The sequence below is a fragment of the Falco punctatus genome (assembly GCF_963210335.1).
Source record: "Falco punctatus genome assembly, chromosome: 7".
NCBI lineage: Eukaryota > Metazoa > Chordata > Aves > Falconiformes > Falconidae > Falco > Falco punctatus.
In genome coordinates, this window is record NC_137587.1 from 19,271,680 (window position 1) to 19,294,850 (window position 23,171).

General features: G+C 37.9%; 1 protein-coding gene across 5 annotated transcripts in view; it reads right to left on the reverse strand.

The window, feature by feature from the left end:
* FSIP1 (fibrous sheath interacting protein 1) overlaps positions 1–23,171 on the reverse strand; it is a 98,578-nt gene that overhangs the window by 56,042 nt on the left and 19,365 nt on the right. For all 5 annotated transcript variants that reach the window (XM_080396444.1, XM_080396445.1, XM_080396446.1 and 2 more), the window contains 2 exons: positions 18,234–18,395; positions 9,856–9,993 (listed from right to left, as the gene is read on the reverse strand). In XM_080396444.1, coding sequence (XP_080252570.1) covers positions 9,856–9,993; positions 18,234–18,395 — 300 coding nt within the window. The remainder of the gene's footprint in view (positions 1–9,855; positions 9,994–18,233; positions 18,396–23,171) is intronic.

Here is a 23,171-nt window from a genome sequence, read left to right on the forward strand (position 1 = left end):
TTTTCAGAGGAGGATCAGTACATTGAATGGACAGAGAATTTGATCATTCTTATCTAGAAACCCAGGATGTTTAAAAGAGGTCTCATTGCAGGTATCAAATTCCAGCAATGATTTCTTATACAGAGTATCAATGCATAAGTAATACTTACGATGCAAGTTGGCAATATTACTCACCATCATATGGATGTAGTTCCATTTAACAGGCTCCAGCATGTATATAAATATTATTTTAATAATTTTCCATATAAACTAGAAGCATCATTAAGATTGTAACCGATGAATAAAACTTTAACATTCATTTAAAAATTATTGGATTCTATTAAGTCTTAATGCAATACATAGTTTTCAAATTATTTATCATAAATACTTTCAGAAGCTGCTTCATTCTTGTTCACAGTACTGTGAAAAACAATCAGATAGGAAATTTATTTTAATTGTAAGTGAAATATTTGAATTTTAAGCAATCTGCTGTTAATCTTATTGCTCTTTTCACGCATGTAGTAGCTGTTAAATTAAGAAAATAAGGTGTTCACACTAACATTCTCTCCCAGATGGAAATGCTACCACATTTTATTCTGAAACAACTTTGGATAATCACATAATGAGAATGAATTCCTGTAAAACTTGAAGATCTGTATGAAGCTTGCGAAAAACTTGGCAAGTGACTTTAGAACCTGGTAGATAATTTCTGAAGGAATAACATAGAAATTGGTACATCTCAGCCTTCCTTTGGTAAGTTGTCCTTTTTCCCTTTATTTGGTGCAATGAAATATGTTATGAAAATGTTTTATTAAACAAGTTCTGCTTGTATGGACAAACGTATGCTTATTCAGAAATGAGCAACCACATGATTATGTGAACTCAAATAAAGTTGTTTGCTATTTGTATGTTGCGGCACAGCACCCCAGAAGAACCTAGAGGACTACCAATGCACAACATGGTCAAAAAATACAGCTATATTCCTGTGTTCAAAAATATTAGCAATTAATTTCTGCAAACACTGTGATTGAAAACTATATTATAGGATTGTCTAGCTGACAAATTACTCCCCAAATACATGGTAGGACTTCACCTTGCGCTCTTCTTCCCTTTAAAGGGGAAGATAGGAATTATGGTAGAAGTCAGAAACAAATTATTCTCCTTTTCTCAAAGATGCCTAATACAGAGTCAGGATCAGGTGCACTGAATTCAATCAGTTTCAGGGAAAACGCTGGAATAAAATCATGTACAACAGCAAACCCGCTCATCATCTTGATGCAAGTAAATGATGAAAAGGTTTGTGAGAATTTCTCCAGCACTAAACATTAATTAATTTTATCCTAAGGTTTCCTTCCCCACAGATCAATAAGATAAGAATCATGCCTTTCAGAGTAAGCTCCTGCAGGTGATCAAAGCTCTTGACACCATCGATATATTTACTATTTTTTTTCCTGCATCATCCACACCAATTGTTCACCTTCCTGCAAAGTTCAGCTATTCAGGTAACAGAATATGTTTATTTTCATATTATCAGATATATTAAAAAAAAGACCTCAATAATTGACAATCACATATTGTATTTGGCCACTAGATTGCATAAATTTATGAAAAAATAATTTCTAGAGATGTATGGACATCTGATGATAAATTTAAATTTAAGACTAGGCAAACCAGATTTAGCTTGTGTATTAAAATTACTTACCACAAATAAGCAGACTAATTTTTTTAAAGTAGGTATCAGTATCTCAGTCATGCTAAGAGGTAACAGTGTTTATACATATGTGTGTATATACATACAACTACATGCATATATATTTAATATGCATTTGAAATATTTTTAAATTTATATATTTAACCAAAACCGCAAAACAGGCATCTGTGGCTAGATTTTGGCAGGGAAGAATCAGCTTCCACTTGAAGACATTTGAAATAAAACACATTTATTAGCCAACAAAGGTGAAACTATCTTACTTAAAAGCTCGCTTGGATGTGTATCTAAACCTACTATGTGCCATGAAGAAATTCAACACATCATCAAATACGCTACTGGATTATCACAAATGGCCAACTAGTAGAAGCCACAATTGAAAAATAACTACCTTTATTATTCTTCCTATATAAAATTCTTTTCTTTAATGCTCAGCAACAGGCATTTGGCAGCTGAACATTTTTTTTTTGAAGCAGCAGTTAACAATGCAATTCACAAAACAAAGATAAGCTCAATGGTTTCCAGGAAACTGAAAGATGAAAGAATGTAGAGAGAGTCAGCCATGGTTTCAAATGAAGAAGTAGTGAACTAAGGTCAAACTAAAACCTAAAAGAAATTCAGCAAGGGTCCAGAAACCACGGTACAGATACATTTGAGTTGGATTGAAATTTCAATGCATACAATACATTCTTTGGTATATTAATTCACTGGGGACAGGTTTTTTCAAAATAAAGGAGGAACTCAGAGTCCAAAGCCCTTAGTCTCATTACTTCAAGCATAATACTTAGCAGACTTTCTGTGTTTTTATATCAATTGTAAAGTATGTTAAGGTCTTATCTTCCAGCTTTGTTTTGTGTGCTCAGTCCCAGACTTCACTGAAACAATGAAGTCCCACAGCATGCATGAGGTAAAGTGTAATGGAGGAATTCATAAATGTTGTAATTTCAGATGCCAGCACCTACTAAAAAGACTGCTCAAGAAATATGATGAATGTGTTCCCCTTGAAGGGGTCAGAGTAAAGCTACCATTACACAAATACATTTGAATAATTAATTTTGCAGTAGTGGAGGAAATACAGCATTCTACCATACACAAAAAAATATATTAATAAAGTTATCTTTATATCTACTGTAACTTACTCCCTAACACACAGAGCTAAATTCTGCTCTGTTAAACTAGTGAAACTAGCCATAATTTCTACCTAGGAAACAAAAATAAACAAACAAAAGAAACAACAACAAGAAAAGCTTCTATCTGAGGGATTTTTTTTGAAGTACATTTTAAAATAAGTCGTCTCACAGACATTAAAATTGTAAAATACTATATTTTAAAATTATAAAGCCCAGTATAACCATGTATTCAGAAATAACGTTCCTAACTGGTGACAAATCACCTCCTCTACTCAGAGCAGAGAATTTATTTCCAGTTTTACACAGCAAATTACAGTGGTTTAGGAAAGAGTAAAGGAGAAATTGAAATGCAATGTGAATTTTAAATACATTAATTTTAAATAGACAATTGAATTGTTTAATTAGCTAAGCTAGAAAAATAGCAATGTTAAAAGCTGCATACCTGGGGTCTGGTCAAAAATGAGAGGCAATCTCTCACAACCTGTATTTCATACCACAGAAATTACAATGTTTTCACCAGTAATAATATCTCCTAGAACCATGCCCAGGCATTCTTCCTCTGACCTACAGCAAAGAGTGCCACCTATTGAATAACAAACAGTATTTCCAGATATCATTAAATTATTCTGGAAACATGCCACCTACATATTCCCACACACACACGTCCTTAACCCAAGCATTCTATTTAGCCTTTCATCCTGCAGTTTCCTGGCAGAGAGCAGTTTTGCTGCTAACATTGTTACAGAATTGATGGCCAAAATATTACTTTAGTATAGAAACAAGGTGCCCAATCCACACTGCATAAGTCACCTGATTTTTAGACGTTCCCACACCAAATAACAAAAACATTATTCAATTATGTATGTTGCATCAGAAGGAGATACCTTCTACTCTTATTTCTGGGAAATACAGTTATTTCTAAAGAAGATTGGACAAAACAGCACGGTATCAAGGACACAAAACTAAAAAAACCCCAGTATTTTCTGGTGGCTCTTTGTTGTTCACACACAAAAAAGTGTACATTTTCTATATGTTTTGTTTTGCTTTGCTGTTAGCAGGAAAAACCTACCTACATTTAGAGTTGAATACTTCTTAATTTAAACTGGCAATCAAAGTATCTCACGGAGGACCTAATACAACATCTGAATATGAAATATTTGTGTGATCTTAGAGTCATGCTACAGAGCAGCAGCTGATTAAGATGACACAGTATGTCCCCCTGAAGAAGCCTTACCCGATGCTGCATAGCACACAGCAACGCTAGTCTGGCCATGAGTTACGCTTTGGTACAGACAACATATCCTATGTTTATAAGCACTGTAAATTAGCATTGCATTCTATCAATTCAGAGTTTTAAATACACACAATCTAGCCAAGGAAAAACGTGTGGTATGTTGCAAGACTCTTTGTGTAATGTGAAACCAAACAATACTGCTATAATCCAACCAAGACTTGGAACTGACCCATTTATATACAAAATATTTGAATGAGTCAGCAGCCCACTGCATTTCCCAGGCCTGCCATAGACTATCGTACAGTCCCAGACACACTTCCTCAGATTGTGTTTGCCTCATGAACAAGGTCAGCAGTGACAAAAAGTGATATAAAGGTCAATGACTAGGAAAAGATGACAATGAGCCAACTTGATTTACCTCTTTGCCTATTAACATATAAAATATACTGAAGTCACACAGAACTCCTCTATTTATTTGCCCCCTCATCTTTTACCTGTTTAATGTATTAGAGCAGTGTATTAATATGAAGTTTTACTATTATTTTGGAACTGTGAAAAAATAAGAGTTAAAAACGCTCCCTAACTTTAGTGACACACATACCCCGAAGTGAACAGCCTCTAAAGGAATCACTGCCTCCTTGTCATAGAATCAGAGAATCATTCAGGTTGGAAAAAAAACTCTAAGATCATAGAGTCCAACTGTTAACACAGGACTGACAAGTCCATCACTAAACCATGACTCCAAGCACCACATCTATGCATTTTTTAAATACTCCGAGGGATGGTGATTTGGTGATTCCACCACTTCCCTGGGCAGCCTGTTGCAATGCTTAACCACCCTTTCAGTGAAGAAATTTTTCCTAATATCCAGGCTAAACCTCCCTCGGTGCAACTTGAGGCCATTTCCTCTTGTCCTGTTGCTTGTTATCTGGGAGAAGAGACTGACACCCAGCTGCCTGCAACCCCCTTTCAGGCAGCTGTAGAGAGCAGTAAGGTCTCCCCTGAGCCTGCTCCTCTCCAGGCTGGAACACCCCAGTTCCCTCAGATGCTCCTCATAAGACTTGTGCTCCAGACCCTTCACCAGCTCTGCTGCCCTTCTCTGGACACACTTCAAGAAGGGTGTTGAGGTGCTGAAGTGAGGGGCCCAAAACTGAACACAGTATTCAAGCTGCAGCCTCATCAGTGCCAAGTATAGGGGGACAATCACTGCCCTTGCCCTGCGGGACATGCTATTTTGGATACAAGTCAGGATGCCAGTAGCCTTCTTGGCCACCTGGGCACACTGCTGGCCCATGTTCATCCAGCTGTCAGCCAGCACCCCCAGGCCCTTTTCCCCCAGGTACTTTCCAGCCGCTCTGCCCCCAGCCTGTAGCGCTGTGTGGGGCTGCTGTGACCCACGTGCAGGACCCGGCACTGAGCCTTGTTGAACCTGGTACAACCGGCCTCGGCCCACGGGTCCAGCCTGTCCGGACGCCCCTGCAGAGCCTGCCTGCCCTCCAGCAGGTCAACACTCCCCCCAGCTCGGTGTCGCCTGCAAACTGGCTGGGGGTGCACTCAATCCCCTTATGCAGATTGTCAGTAAAGATACTAAACAGAGCTGGCCCCAGCACTGAGCCCTGGGGAACATCACTTGTGACCGGGCACCAGCTGGGTGTAACTCCATCCACCACCACTCCTTGGGCCCGGCCGTCCAGCAGCTTTTTACCCAGCGCAGAGTGCACCCGCCCAAGCCGTGAGCAGCCAGTTTCCCCAGAGAATGCTGTGGGAGACTGTCAAAGGCTTTAATAAAGTCCAGGTAAACAACATGCACAGCCTTTCCTTCATCCACTAGGCAGGTCATCTTGTAGAAGGAGATCAGGTTCATCAGGCAGGACCTGCCCCTCATAAACCCACACTGGCTGGGCCCAGTCCCTCGGTTCTCCTGCACGCGCAGTGTGATGGCGCTCAGGCTGGTCTGCTCCATAACCCTCCCTGGCACCGAGGTCAGGCTGACAGGCCTGTAGTTCCCCAGATCCTCCTTCCTGCCCTTCTTGTAGATGGGTGTCATGCTGGCTGACCTCCAGGCTGCTGGGACCTGCCCACTTAGCCAGGACTGCTGATAAATGATGGAGAGTGGCCTGGTGAGCTCCTCTGCCAGCTCCCTCAGTACCTCCAGGTGGATCCCATCTGGCCTCATAGACTTCTGTGTGTCTGAGTGGAGCAGCAGGTCCCCAGCTGTTTCCTCCTGGGCTGTGGGGACTTCATTCAGCTCCTCATCCCTGGCTTCCAGCTCAGGGGGCCGGGTACCCAGAAGGAAGCTGGGCTTGCTTTTAAAGACTGAGGCAAAGAAAGCATTAAGTACATCAGGTTTTTCCTCATGCTTTGTGGCAATGTTCCCCCACACATTCAATAAAGGATGCAAATTCTTCTTGGCCCTCCTTTTGTTTCTAATGGATTTGTAAAAGCATTTTTTTTATCTTTTACAGCAGTAACCAGCCTGAGTTCTAGCTGGGCTTTTGTCTTTCAAATCTTCCCCCTGCATAACCTCGTGACATCCTTACAGCCCTCCAGAGTTGCCTGCCCCTTCCCCAGAAGTGGTAAACTCTCCTTTTTTCCCCGAGTTCCAGCCAAAGCTCTCTGTTCAGCCAGGCTGATCTTCCCCACTAGCTCATCATTTGGCACATGGGGACAGCCCAGTCCTGCACCTTTAAGATAACCTTCTGGAAGAATGTCCAGCCAACCTGGACCCCGTGGCCTTTCAGGACTGCCTGCCAAGGGACTCTGTCAACCAGGCTCCTAAATAGGAAAAAGTTTGCCCTCTGGAAGTCCGAGGTAGCAGTTCTGCTGACCCCTCTTCTTACTTCTCCAAAAATCAAAAACTATCATCTCGTGATCACTAAGCCCAAGACATCTGAAGACTGTTCCTATACTCCATAAGTACTCCATATTGGCTGTGCAGTTCAAGCCCTGCCAGCATAAACCCTGCATATGTAGATAGTGGCTGAAGTTTTTGCAGCTGTAGCAACAGTTGTATGAGGAATTCAGATTATACCACTGTGGTTATGGCACTGTCTGAATTACAAAGCTTCTGATCTGCACTGGAGATCACTTTGAGAGCAATAAAAGACAACTAGAACAGTACTTGTCCTAACTCTGATTACTGCAGAAGGTAGCCCTACTGCTGAATAAAGACCTCCACGAGCCAAGGGTAGCCTACACAGATTTTTTTGGTCTGATGCAACAAACGTAGTCATAAAACCATAAATACACAAGAAAAACACTAAACATCAGTTACACACAAAAAACACATTCCTAAAATGCACAGTCATGAAAAATTACTATTTTTCCTTCAGTGTAGTTATACTAAAGAAAGATAACCACCTGAGAATGCATAAAATATCTTGATCTTTCTCCTTGTAGAATCAAAAAAATCATCAGACTGGGAAGGGTGAGTATCAAGAGGTCTCTAGTCCTACCTCTTGCTCAAAGCATGGTCAGCTATAAGATCAGATCAAATACCTTATGGCTTTGACCAGCCAGGTCCGCAAAATTTTAAGGACGGATATTTCACAGTCTCTCCATGCAACCTGCTTCCCATTCTCAATTACCCTCAGAGGTATTTTCTTGTACTTTAAATTCAGTTGGAACTTCCCCATTTCAATTTATTAATATTGCCTCTTGTTCTCCCACCATATAACTCAGTAAAGATACTGCTGCTCTGTCTTCTCTGTAACACCCTCTTTATTAATAGGAAGCTACTGTTACGTCTGCCTGAGCCATCTCTTCTCCAGGTTTAGCAAACCAAGTCTCCTTAGCCTCACAGGTGAAGTGCTTTAGCCTCAGATCATCTCAGTGGCCCTCTGCTGAACTTGCTAAGGTAAGTCAACACCTTTCTTTACTGGGGAGCCCAAAACTGGATGCAATACCCTAGACCAGTCTAATGAGTACCTGGCAAAGGGGAGTAATTAATTCCTTTCATCTGTTGGCTAAGTTCATGTAGGTAGGTACAGCCAAGTCCACTGTTAATCTTAACTGTTAAGCCACTGCTGGTGGCTCATGTGTAGTCCACTGCCCACAACAATGCCAGGTCCTTTTCAGCAGGGCTGCTCCCCGGCCAGGCAGGCTCCACCTTGCACTGTCAGAGGGAGTTATTTCACTCTAATGCAAAACTCCGCATTTGTCCTTGAATTTCACACTGTTCCTGTCAGCTCCCTCCTCCAGCCTAACTCCCAGTGAGTGGCAGCCCTGCCCTCCAGCTTACAGAGCAGATCTAGTCATTTTATCAAAGACGGCAATCAGGCTGGTCAAGCATGACTTACTCTCGGTAAATCCATGCTCATTATTTCCAGTCACCACCACCTCCATTTGCACACCTCTTTTATGTCAATTACCTATACTGATGCCTCTTGCTAATGTACCAAAATTCTTGGGGTTTCCTAGTAAAAATGCAGCTTCATCAGGTCACCCATACCAGCTGCCATCTCACCTGCCTCTTGTACACAACTATACTAGTTTGTCTTCCCTACATAGCACATTCCATAGAGAAACAAAAGCTTTCTCATCCCAAAGCAGAAAAACAACACTAAACAAAGATGTTAAAATCTTAAAAATACGTATATATATCCAGGTTTTAATGACTACTGCCAAGCTCAGTAATGCAGTGATGTTCTTTTAAGTATTCAGCAGTTTCATTCCTGATTTCATCTAAGCAAGGGAAACCTTTAAAGTTTTATTAAAAACAAACAAACAAAAAATTAAAAATTGAAAGATATTTTCTTCCTGTGCTCTTAAGATCTATGCGAGATCCAACATAAAAAACAAATACCAGCATTGCCTTTCATGCCAAACAAAGGACAACTCTATCATCTTAGGACTCTCCTTTTGAATTCATCTGGTTTTAATGTATACATTTTCTCCCTAATTCTCTTCTGTACGGGTTGCTTTGTAGCTCTTTCAGCGCAGATCAAACAGCATGTTTACAATGTATATTTAAAAATGAATAAAAAGATTCTTGAAGGCCTTCAGGTTCCCCAGCACTACTTTTTAGTTAGATTTTGTTACTGTAACTTGAGAGTAATTTAATAAATTATACTCGCTGAAAGAGAAAAGAATAGTAGTATATTACCTGAGAAAGGCCCATAAGTTTTGGTTTGTGAGTCCCGGCTCTATGACTTAGAAATAACTTAGGAGGCAAAAATTATGTTTAACGATCCTCTTAGATTTTTAAATTGCCTTTCCTTACCTGCTCTTACTCAAAGTAGTAAGAAGAATGAGATGCGATGTACTTATTCTAAAACAGTAATGATTTTTTACTACCATTTTACTTACGTGATCCTATTTATAGGCCCTTGCACCTATGAAATCCACGTATTAAATGAAAATTAAGTTACAAAAATACACTAAATGAATTCAGCAAAGCTAAATCACCCAATAACTTAGTGTATACAACATTCCCACCAGACCTGGTTCTTCAAAGAACACAATTATATGAGCCATAAAAAAAAAAAAAAAAATCCTTTTAGGATGTATTTATATATGATTATTTATGCTATCTCCCTCTGGGGAGGAAGAGAGGAAAATAACTTCTTTCACTCTGAAAAACACTAAAACACTATGTTCATGGGAAACAGGCATTACGACTGAAAAATATGTTTCCCGGACTAAGAAAAATTATTTGAGACTTTTGCTTGTATATTTCCTTGGGTATTCCTTCAGGAATTTACACAAGGTTGCAGAATTAGATTTTATTTTAAGACACATGGAATGATAAACTCCAAAGTTCTCAAACCAAGAGGAGAAAAATATGACAAAAATAGGAGACTTACAAGATTTCTCTCTAGGGATTTCAGCTGATGATCTATTTCTTTCAGACGATTTTGTTGATCCCGTTGTTCCTTATTGTCTCGCAGAACCTTTTCACCTGGAACTGATTCTAAGCTTCTGTTTGCATAAACCAGAGACTCCTAACAAAAGGAAGACCAGGCAGAAGTTAAACATATGACTATACTGCTTCAAAACCAGACAAATGTTCTTTTTATTTCTATTAGGAAAAAATTTAAATGTTTAGAATCATGTGTCAATTTCAAATTTCACAGATGTTAATTTTTCATTATGCACATTTTCAAATACAACAACTAAACACCACGCTGGACTTATTTCAATAAAAAAATTCTTTCTCTTCGCATTTTAAGAGGAATTTCTTAGTCTCCAGAGCTAAGATTTTTACGCTTAAATTTTACTACAATAAAAACATGAGGAGACTGAATGAGGGGTTCAAAGCCTTCTCCTATTAACCACACTGGGATCACAATTAGGCCAGAAGGGAAAGGAAGAACTGAACTGAAATGACTCTGTGTTTTGGTTACTAGAGATCATGGTAAACGAGAAATAACCCTCTCTACGTTGGAGCTGGATGCACAACTATTAGTAAAGATTTGGGTTACATATTCTTACATCCTTCAGTAGCTTTGGATCAGATCCTGAAGTTTGTATCAGTCCTGAATCACAGAATGGTTTGAGTTGGAAGGGACCTTAAAGATCATCTAGTTCCAACTCCCCTGCCATGGGCAGGGACACCTTTCACCAGACCAGGTTGCTCAAAGTCCCATGCAGCCTGGTCTTGAACTCTTCCAGGGATGGGGCATCCACAGCTTCTCTGGGCAACCTGTTCCAGTGTCTCACCACCTTCACAGTAAAGACTTTCTTCTTAATATTTAGTCTACCCTCTTGCAGTTTAAAACCCTACTAAAAAGTATGTCCCCATCTTTCTTATAAGCCCCTTTTAGGAACTGGAAGCCTGCTATAAGGTGTCCCTAGAGCCTTCTCTCCTCCAGGCTGAATAACCTCAACTCTCAGCCTGTCTCCACAGCAGAGGTGCTCCAGCCCTCTGACCATCTTCATGGCCCTTCTCTGGACTTGTTCCAACAGGTCCATGACCTTTCTATGTTGGGGGCTCCAGCAGTACTGCAGGTGGGGTCTCACAAAAGGAGAGTAGAGGGAAGAATCACCTCCCTCGACCACGCTTCTTTGGATGTAGCCCAGGATATGGTTGGCTTTGTGGGCTGTAAGTGCACACTGCTAAGCCACGTTGAGCTTTTTGTGCACCAGCACACCTAAGTCCTTCTCCTCATACAGGGAGGAGAGCCTCCAATACATTCAAGGTTTAATATTACACGTATTTAGATCATTAAGAAAACAAGGACTGGCCAAACAGCAAAGTTATGTTCTAATTGGAAAAAAAAAAACAGGGCTCTCTCTTGCAAGCCAAAGATCCTATAAAAGAACCCAAGGAATCCAAATAATGGTAGAGGGGAAAAAACAAAAAATACCCATGCCTTTTAGTCAATTCAACCCAAAGGAACATGAGCAACCATCTAATAATAATATACTCTATTTATTCTTATTTTTAGGAGCAGCTCAAGCAATCCTAATAAAAACACACAGGAAAAGATTTTTATATAGTGTGTCTAACTGGAAAGAAAAACAACCTTTGCAATTTAACATTGAACAGAAATTCTCAACTACAATATAGAAAAAAACTGTCAGCATCTGTAAACAATTTTTTCTAAACATCAAACAAATCTATGAGTTCTGATATTTAAACATATTAGTTGCCTGAAAATATACTTTTAACACAGTACAAATCTTTGAATATATATTTACAATCAGCAATAGCTGGCAGTACCACAGTGTCAGTAAATTTTCCTATGAAAGACAGATATCAACAGCACCATCTATTAATGACTAGAATCTCTCCAAACTGGATTGACATTTAATGTGGGCCACCTAAGGCCAAATTCTTAATATTGAGTATCTAAAGATAGGCTTCTAAATACACAGTTTTTTACATTAAATATGATGCCCAATGGCAAGAAATCTGCATGACTGACATCTATACAGAACATAAAAACCCAAAGGATTTATTTAAACTTGTGTTTACTAATACATGAAACAAGGATATGACCTTTATATCTGCAATATAAATATAGAGTTCGCAAAAAAGCTCAAAATATAGCAACTGAAGGACCCGCTAATGAGAATTGCTTTTACATGGCATTGTTCTTCCAGTAATTTTACATCTTTAATTGTTTAACTGTTCATGGAAGGGCAAGGAGGAAGATGATGGCCTATTTCTTTTTCTTTAAAAACAGTTATCACTGTTTCTGCAATGATATCTCTAAATCCAATCTTTTGATCATCTGGGCGTATATAGAGACATTACCATGTGAGCAGTTAGTGCTCTGCATGGACTAGAACTGCAGTTATGATTTGTTTTAAAGAGTAATGTTATGAATACACCTACAAGAATATGCAACTAGTGGTACTGAGAAGTCACTATATACTATATTACACTTCTCAGTGTTTATTTTGGGATTTGTATGCATGGACTACTGTTTGATATTTTTATATGAACTCAGCCTTCAATGAAGAACAGAGCTCAAACTGCACACAGCATCTCTGAAAATATTATGCTGCAGTACCAGCTAGATTAAAAAAAGGTGATAGTGAGAGGAGTCACAAAATCAAAAACGTTATTAACTTCAAATTTTTTACTTTCTTTCCCACACGTATTTCTGAAGCAAAGCTTTATGCAAATTTCTGTCCTAGTCTTTCAAATAGTTTCAAGCATACATGTTTCATTTTACAGACAGCTCAGCTGCTGCAAGCACTTATGAGTAACCTCTTCAAACTTTAGGAAAACTAGGTATCACAGGTTATTTTACCTTTTTATCACACTCAGTATGATTTTAAGCCGGTTGCTTCTCTAACAAGACAATATAAAACTAAATTCTTAAATGGGATTAAACATGACAACTTTATTCTCCATAAACTTTTCTTGAATATTGAGCTCTGCTATGATACCTAACCAATTCTTATCAGAGAGTGCTGGCTAGAACTTGAATGATGAACATTTACCAGAAACAGAAGTACTTGGTTCAACGTTTCTCCAACATCAACATCCACTACTGATACAATTCTATTTAGATGAGATGGTAAAAAAAAAATTCTTACTATTTACTCTCTCTCTATCAGCATGGTTTTGCACACTTGAGTCACATTCTTTCTTACTCATGTTTTCCAAACTCCCCATAATCACTCATTGCATAGGAGCCATTATACACATCTGAGCATTCTGGTAATCAGTTTTCCATTGTTTCTGTATTGGTTATGACATCTGGGGATCACAACTGGACAATAGTCAAGCTATATGGTATACTACAGATGTGTAGAAAAGCAGTGATACTTTCTGATTCATTTTGTATTCCCTTTCATAATTGTTCCTAATAATCTATTTGATATCTGACCAGTATGGGGCATTGAGCTGTTGCTTTAATGGAAGACTACTACTTCTCTCATTCCTGAATAGTAACTGACCAGAACCACATAAGCAGAGTTAAGACTTTTTCCCAGTTAAATAATTTTTTAAATATTTTTCTTAAGATAGCATTACATAAACGTAGTTAGTATTATATCATGGAGAACATTTTATTGTCAATGTTTCAAATACTGCAAACATTTAATTTTCCATTATATAGCATGTGTACATAGTAGGAGTCCATCTGAGATTAAAGATCTAAAAATCTTAAAGATAAAGTAGAAAATAAAGATGTGAACTTCAATGTTACACAAGCAAAGATATAAGCAACAGCGAAAGCCATAATGCAAAACAGAAATATCCAGTATGTGAAATGGCTGAAGTTATTTGTTGCACTCCCTTTTCTCCAAAATTCTATAAATAAAAACAAAATCCCACCTAATCAAAGATATTAGTGTCATATAATCTTTTTGAGCCACAAAACTGGCTGATCAGCTTATTAATCTGCTTCTAACCATGTCCTGAAATAGACTTAATCATTAAAATCATCTGTTTTGGTGAAGTGCAGGCATAAGAGTACACACTATCAGAGAGCTCGTTAACTGAAATGTTAGTGTATCTTCAGAATTTTTTATCATTTGAGTATTTATTTAGTCTTAAACTGTTAACTACAGTCTATTGCTATAACTGAAAAATGGAATATTTTTCTGATAAACGAAACCCAGTTAGTTATGAAAGAAATCATCAAGGTAATACACAACATTAATTACCTTTATAAGACAATCAAGCAGAGAGATATTAATGTTTCTTTAAATACCATCTCCGTTTTCTTTTATTTTCAGGTAGTTTCCCTGTTTTTCAAGCTGGTAACTGTACTCCACACACAGTCTTACACTTCATATTCTTCATCCTACCATTTTCATGTCTCTTTCAGGATTACATTCAACTCAATTTGTTCTTCCCCAGAAATATTAAATAAGACAGAAGCATTTTTAAATATTTAATTAAGTTGGCATCAGAACAAAGAAATGTTTCAGAGAGAAATACAGTGCTGATGAGAAACATTTCCATGTAAAAGAGAACATTAGTCATGGAAAAGCATTCTGAATCCAGCTGGACTCATTGCACAAAAAGATGAATCTGTAACAGCTCAGCTATGGTACTGTAGGATAATTAAAGTCAGTAGTTAAAGATTTCAAAGTCAGAGCATAGTTCCTATACCCTGCCAAAGCATCTATCTGTGGCAGAAGGCAGCTCTCCCATTGAGCCAGTGGTGATCAAGTATTTGCATTTTGAAAGTTATACCTAATGCAATTCTTAGAGGAAAAGAGTGCATAGCTTTATGATACACAACACTAAGCTAATTTTAATTACTTCTAAATTATAAACGAAAATACAAGCAGATGATTTACACACTAACAATTTTTCCCAATGCTCACCATCACTAATGCATTATAACCTACTCCACCACAACAGATGAAATCCATATCTGGATTCAGGGAAATCAGAATGAATTTCAGCACAAATTTTTAAAAGAAAGATTAATGTCACTTACATCAGCCTCTTCTCCAAAGGAAAGGACATCCATGTTCCAAATCAGACTTGTGTCCCATAACAACTAGACTCATTCAAAATAAATTCTGTGCATTCAGGATTTTTTTCAGCCCTCTCCTGGCACCTTAATTTAAAAAGCCAAACTTTAAAAAAAACAAATTCCTAAGAAACCAGTATTGCAGTGCATTCAAATTTGCACCCCAATTGCATCTGTGCAAACATCTTTATCTAGCAATTAAGTTCATGGAATTTACCTCAGTTAGAGGAAAAGCAGTGATATAATCTAAGCTGAAACTCTGAATAAAAGAAATCAATAGAAATTTATCTTAGACTTCAACAATACTAGACTAGCACCATCAGTTTTGAATACTACAAATTCCCAGTCTCACCAACAAATATTTTGTCTTTCACAGTGTTCACAGAATATGTGTGAGGGTGAATAACTAAGGATAATTGCCACTTACTTAATTCATTCTATTAGTAAGTTAAATGTGTCCCACTTCTAACTGCTTTTACAGAGAGTAACAGCCTTCCAGTGCTGACAGCTCATTTACTTCCTCCTTTAGTTGCTGTGGTCAATTGAAGAAAATTGAAAGTCTTGCCATTAAACGCTGGAAATTAAACCCAACAAAGTGCAGACGACCAGAACTCTTAGTGCCTTTGTCTTGCATGAGGCATTCATGCTAACATATCACAATACAATACCTTCTTTTAGCAAAAGCATCATTTATTTCCTCAGACCCTTTCTGGTAGGGTATCAGTTGCCTTTGTTCAGGTAACGTCAAAAGACATTGATTACAAAGAATTCTGGTATTTTTTTGTGACCTACCTATTTTCTGATACCAGAACTGATGCTTCAAGAACAAGTTTTTTAAAAAGCAAATTAATTAAAACTTCCATTTTATAACAATATTAGGGGATATTGATCATAATAAACAAGCCTGTTTTAAAACAGCCATGAGCTGCAATGAACTTAGAACAATTTCTTGAAAAAAAAGTCATTTTTCATGTCTTTTGACAAGCTCTCTAAACTCAAAATAGTCATTAATTTCTCAGCTACCACTGCACATTACTTCCTGTTTTTTTGAAAAAGCAACTGTTAAAGGAATATGAAAGCAAAAGGTGTTGAGATTTAACTCACATAACCAAATTCAGAACTTTACCTGTTTTTATTGCTATGTATGAAAAGTGATTTTTTTACCTACCAAAACAAAAAAAACCCAAAAACATAACCTAGAACACAGGACTAAAGGCTAGACCCGGTATGAAGTTTCCACAGTAGGCTGTCAAGATCAGAAGATCAGACAACTATTTAATCCTCCACTTACCACCCAAAAAAAAAAAAAAAAAAAAAAAGTTAACAGCTGAAATTCTATGTAAATATGAACAGTGCTAGATACAAGCAGATTGCACCTTTCGAATCAGACTTCATGAAGAACTTAACACTGGCTTGCCTAAAATCTGGACCACAATGAAACTAAGACAAGCACTAGACACCCTGTCCTCTGCTGAGAGGAGCAGCTCTGGACAAGCAAAGAAACAGGAATGAAGGCACCTCTGGGATTTTGGAGTCAACTGGGAAGGCACCTGGAACTCAAGACACTTCTGGAATTAGAGAGCTGCAGAGTGGGAGGGTCTGCTTTTATTGTTTATTTTGTCGGGTTTTTTTAAATTAGTTTTGCATTTATGCAATTAGTGTCTTTATAAATCCAGTTTTAAACAAGTAAAGCCTCCTACTCAATTCAATTTATATTTCTTCTGCTTAGCTCTTTCTCTAAATTTATAAAACCACCTTTAAATAGTCCTGTTCTTTGGCAGCCTTTATTAAAATGACTCACATGCTTAAGCTTATCTGAACAACAACAAAAAAAAACTAAAAAATTAAAAGAAAAAAGACAAATGGAATCCTGTGTTTCCTGGAACTACAGTGTCTGAAAACCCTTCACATGCTGCAAAGCAAAAGTTGAAGGGCAGCTGCTTTTCACTAATGAAGGGCAAATTACAGAATTAATGATCTCTTTTTGGTTGTTAAGTTTAACACTATTCAAAAAGATAACGCATTACTCTTTAATAAGCATACACATAAATGCCAAGTTTCTATTCAAATACCTCTCAGCTTTTACCCGAAAAGGAAGCAACAACCACCACTTGGACAAATGTTCCCAAAGAGAGCTCATTATCATAGGCAGTTGCATTAGCTTCAAGCTGATGTCTCACAACCGCGAACACAAATCCAGCAGCAATCATCGGCAAGCTCAGGTCCCTGAACCTGGTTACCGGGTAAACTGCACTTCCCTAAGCCATTAACCACTAGAGGGGGTCACGTCTCACACATTAAATATCCCACTTGGTTAGTTATCAACATCAAGATGCGACTCCTCGGGAACTGTCAAGAGCAACAGCAAATACTACTATAAGTAAAACAAAATCTGACGTTCAGAAAGAAGTCAATACAAAAAAAATGACATTAAAGTGTCTTTAGAAAAAGAAAAAAAACCACAGGTATTTTAGCCATTCAGAGATGTTTTTCATAAAAAGTGTGTTTCTCATACACCAGCAACTAAAAACACAGTTTTGCTAATGTACACTCTTACACTATGATATACCTGTTTTGGCTATAAACTTTAAATTTTACAGAAGTAAACAAGTCTTTTGCAAATTAGTGCAAAATAAGAATGGTGGTATTTTATCTTTATTTGCCCCATTATAGCAGGGGCAACATTACTGCGGCAGGGGATAAACTGGAGTCATCTATGCACAAAATTCAAACAATCATTTCTCAAGGCTGTGACCTCACAGGTTCTTAATACTGCTAGCAAGGGGAAAAGACAAAGGCCATACAATTTCAATCTATTTTCTACAGTCTTCAACATTGCTTATTCACCACTGCTTTATCTTTCAGATCACAAGAGGCATTTTTGGAATCCAGAGATTAAAAAAAACTAATTCTAATTCCCAAAGCTGAATTATCATGGGCAATGTCTTGCTATACTCACTAAACCACTGAGGCCCTCATGCAGTTAAAAAAACATCTGAGTTACCAATTCCTGCATATTAAATTTCTTATTGAAAGTGTGGAATCAACAAATGTTAAAAACAAGACAGTCCTTGAATTATATGCCACTTAAAATAGCAACATATTATTTTTCCATATGATTTCCGTAGCCAAAGATTTCACTTATAACACATACATTTGAGAACAAACAGACGATACTAAAGAAAAACACAAAAAAAATTACAAATATAGAGGCATGCTGTATTTTCATTTACATCAGATCTCAACACACACTTCAAACAAGAAATCTGCAACATAAAATCTGTTCTGTACTATACCTGATATATCTGGCTTGGAGGTTTTGAGCAAGAGCTGGAAATTGCAGAAAAATCCCCATCCGATAGCAGTACTTGAAGCTTAATGTCTATCTCATTCAGGTGAAAATCCATCAGTTCAGGTGTATACCCTTCTCCTGGTGCTAGCCAGCCAGACAAATCCTCCTATTGAAAGATACAGAAAAATTTAATCCTCATTCCCACAGGAAACAGATTGTAAAGGCAATTACACATCAAGTGTATTTTTCAAATAAACTGTACTTAAGAACAAAATTATAGTTTTCATCTACCTCAGTATATAGCTGAAATCTGCCAAATATTCATGCACCTAGCAGACTCAAAAGCAGATGTGGACAGAAAAATTAGAAACATAAATTTTTCATTTTTAAATATAACCAATCAGCAACTTAAATATATATATTTAAAATCCATTTATCTACATCTACATGCATTATTAAAATGTCACAGCAAAAAAGGTGTTGTGTTGACCTAAACAGACTTCTGCTATTATTTTATTTATTTCTATAAAAGTCCAAAGCCTGTATCCTCAATGACTAGCCACTCGGAAGCCCCAAAATGAAATGGCTTAAAGCCAGATGCTTTGCCTCCATGCCAAAGAGCAGATAGGTCCCAAGTTCCCCATTTGTTCTTCTGAAGGTATGCAACTCTCCTGATCAAGTTCTCTTATGCCCAGGAGAGGCACTTTGGATAGCTAACCTCTTTTTTTTTTTTTAAGTCAAACCTTTAGAACAGCCTCATGCCATGTATATCATAACTCCCTTCCATGGATGCAAATTCTTCCCTTGTTGCAATTTCTGTGTATGTTCAGCATGGCAGTCCCAGCTCCCTTTTGAACGGCTAATTGCTTGTCATGGTCTAACCTGCATATAGACCTTGCTGTCCAGTGCTGCACAGAAAGCATCATTTTTAGATGCCACTGACATGAAAATCAATTTAGGAGTGTTGTGCTCTTCTGCAAGATGGCGGAGAAGATAGAGATGAGGAGGAAAGTGTATGGCAGACATAGATCCACCAGTCCTAAGACACAATATACAAAGAATATGCTATACACTCACATCTTCAATGCTAATATTGAAGTGGAAAAGCACAGCCCTCAAACTGCACTAGAACTGTCCTCAACATCATCCTAAATCACTTCTGTTATGCCTTGCGTCTCAGCACTCCTTGTTTGTACCTGGAGGCACCATATTACAGCTTAAGTCCAAGGAACTGTACAGAGTTGACCATATAGTGAACTTGAGATAACAAGATATTTTTTACTTTTTTAAAAGACAAATGCAAGTCAACAGGCATAAAAATGAGACATTCTCAATCACGCTGAACACATCTTGTTAGAATCCCCCAACGAACCTGCATCTCACAGTCTGGCAGCAAATGCAGAGACTCACCTACTGTGGTACACACCCAATCACACCTGTACACTACTCCCTCCTGTCCTCTGAAAGAAGTGGAAGCAACAGACTCCCATGCAAGTCAAAGAAGGAAATAAAACCAGCAGCTATGTCTAATAGGACAACTGCTTTCCATCTGATAAGGAGTCAAAAAGAGAGAAAGCCTGATCAAAACCAGACTTGGAATGAAACTGCAGAGGTTCATGCTATGGAACAAACCACCTGGAGCCAAATCTTAAAATGAGGATACAAGACATAATGTGACATTTGCAACGTATCACCAAAGAAGAAAACATGGCATCCATAGGAAAGTGAAGGAACTGCTCTGAGAGAAGTAGCTGCCGCCCTTCTACACCCTCAGTGTGCTATCACAGAAACACTGGGAGAGACAGAGCACGGAGCTCTTTTCCTGGTTGTGCTTTACATGACTTTTTCCTCTTGATAGCAGTAACATCTGACTAACCAACATGAATATGTGCTCCTAGCACAGACAGTTGCATGTTATGAGTAAGCTTGGCCCACTTAAACAAATGAGCTTGTATTCACAAACAGCTGCAGGTTCTCCACAGCAACCTGGCACTACTGTCTCACACTCAGGGAAGCAAGTCTGCACAACCACCATTCACCAGGAATGACACTAGAAGATTACATCTCTGTCCTGACTGCAAAGAAACACCAGGTAAGACCTCAGAAGGGCAGCGCAAGGATGTGGGGAGAGGACACGAGTGTATTGCTGGTTTTCCTTCTTTTTCCTAACAGAAGGAGGTCAGCACCTTGCCCTGAGACTTCAACATCTGTCTTGCAAGGGATTCATGTCCACCACTCCTTTACAGCTTCCAGATTAGTCCTCTGGCTACTCAAGCAGCCACATCCACACAAGAGCAGGAAATATCAGCTTCTAATCACAATACCACCGCCATGAGGTCATCCCTGGTTCATTCTCATTACCCTAAAGCACACTGGCTGCAAAAAGAAAAAAGCATACCCCAAACACCTGTCATAAATTACCTCCATACTAAATAAAATTTAAAAAAAAGAAAAGGGAGTCATCTCTTTTGTGGGAAAAAAAAAATAATCAGTTCTTCTAATGCTTTCTCATACAAGTATGATGATGACACAACTAGTAAGCCTGACTGGACATGACCCGACTCAAGAAGAGCCACTCAGAAATGTCTCTAGAAGCTTGCCAGCTTTGTGGAAGCATCTGTTTAGATGGGACAGTGACCATCATAACACAAGTATCCAGTGTGGTACTACACTTGTGCCATGTTAACTACTTTCTCTTAACGAAGAGCACAGTGCAAACACACAAAAATGACTGTACGGGAGTCAGTTAAACTGCAGCTGGGCTCATTAGTTACAGCTCAGTGTCCATATGCCATGCTTTCATATCCCATGCTCCAAGTATCCAAATTACTCCAGTAGCCACTTCACTCCATGGTTAAATGGACTCACACATTCCCTTTTGTATTTTCAAGATGACTTTGCTTGGAAAATAAGCTTCTGTCCTGTCAATGTTTCCCGTGTGTTAACTCAGAACAATACTTTTATAATAGCACAGTCAGTGCTTATTACTGTGGAACATCTGAAACAAATTATACCCCTACAGCTTTGATGGTCAGCATCATTATGTACTTCTAAAATATTTTAAATACTCGTAAAACACTTCTTTAAAAAAAGTGAGAATTGCTGTTTGGATATTTGACATATTTAGTAGTACAAGTCAAATGAAGTTATCTAATCCATGTTCCACTATACAGAGGAATTCATACAACACAGCCAGCTCTGCCTTGATTGATAACCTCCAAAACATTGCTTTAGCCAATGTGGTTGCACCAGCTTTTTAAAAGGCAGAATGAAATCAGAGAAAGGGGCCATCAGCTGGACAGTTACCTGGGCCAGCTTGAAGCAGTCTAGATTACTCATTAGCTGATAATTTCCTTATGATCTTTGTTATAAAGCAGCCACAGGAAATGCCTCACCCATAATATAATTCAAATATGGGAGAGGAAGAAACCATCTCCAGACTAGACAGGTTTAAGTAACTATTATCCTTTCTTTTATTCTCCTTTGGCAGTAGACTTAAGAGCTGTTTTCTTTAAAGAGATGATCTAGTACAGACTAGACTAATCCACAAACTACCATTCCCATTCTTGTCCACTGTATGAAGAACATACAGCAACATACATATCCTGTGTAGTGATCTATTTAATACTTGATATAAATAGTAAAATCTCTATAGATACATGCCCACATGATAGTGACATGAATCAAATAAAACATTTAGATAAGTGTTATACTTTTCGGTTGCCTTGATGCCTTGAGAATTAGTGGGAAAAAAAAGGTATACATTGCTAGTCAGAATTTGCATTACCTATTCTGCATAAGTACCTCTAAATTTTGTCAAGGACACTAGCTTAAAGAAAAAGAAAACCTAAAAACTATGTATTGTGAGAGAAGTCTTTTGCAATCAGTAAAATAATAAATTATTTTTAAAAAGACACTCCTCTCTAGGTCAGAATGCTATGATGTTTACTAACAGAAGGCTGTTTAAAACATCTTCAGATCTTAAAATCTTGATATTTATCAAATGAAGGACCATCTCCTCAAATCGAAACACATCCTTGATCAGGAAAGAAGAACAGAAGAGACAGTATAATTAATCAAACACCAACCTTTCCAACAAGAGGAGGAAAACAAAATAAATAAACAAAAAACATCACAAACCCAACACCACAACCCTCTCCCTACACTTCATTCTTATTCAAAGGCTGAGGTACAATTTCAGCTGAATATTTTTTCACCCTTATATGGGATCATAATGCCAAACCTGTTGCAAGCAGATCTAATAGAATACCTTGAATCTTCTCCTAAATGCGCAGACAAAAGATTAATTAAATGATTAAATAATGATCCAGTGAGCTTTAACTTTGTTCTTCTAATATGCAACAAATTAAAAGTACAATAAAAATCAACTTTCCTAACCAGTAGGTCCACATTAGACCAAAGAGATTTCCACTGCATTTTCTTAAACACTAAACCACGCCTGCCAAGCCAAACATCTCTGTGCAATGTCATTAACTGATGAGCATTTTACAGATAAATAAGTCAACCTGCAAGCTTACTGTTCGTGCCCACAAATATTAAATAAGCTATGCAAAGCAAGGGAATAAACATCAGGACAACAGGAAAACTGGTGCAATCTTACAGAAGTTGAAGTTTTTAATCTCATGAACACAAGTACTCATTGTGACTTACAGTTTAAACCTTTGCATACCAATGATCAGCAGAGGTTATGTCTTCTGTGCTTCTACTTTATGTTACTAACTGTGAAAGAACAGTTACTTTTAAAATACTGCACATTTATATAATCTTAGTAATTTGTCCATTAGGTTTTCCTGACTGATATGGACAGACTCCTTCACTTTTATCTGCCCTACAAAGCTCCGAAAATACCAAAACATAGTGTACATTTACTAGTTTCCCTAGATTAAAGTTTTGGACCACAGACCAAATGAGTTTCAATCTA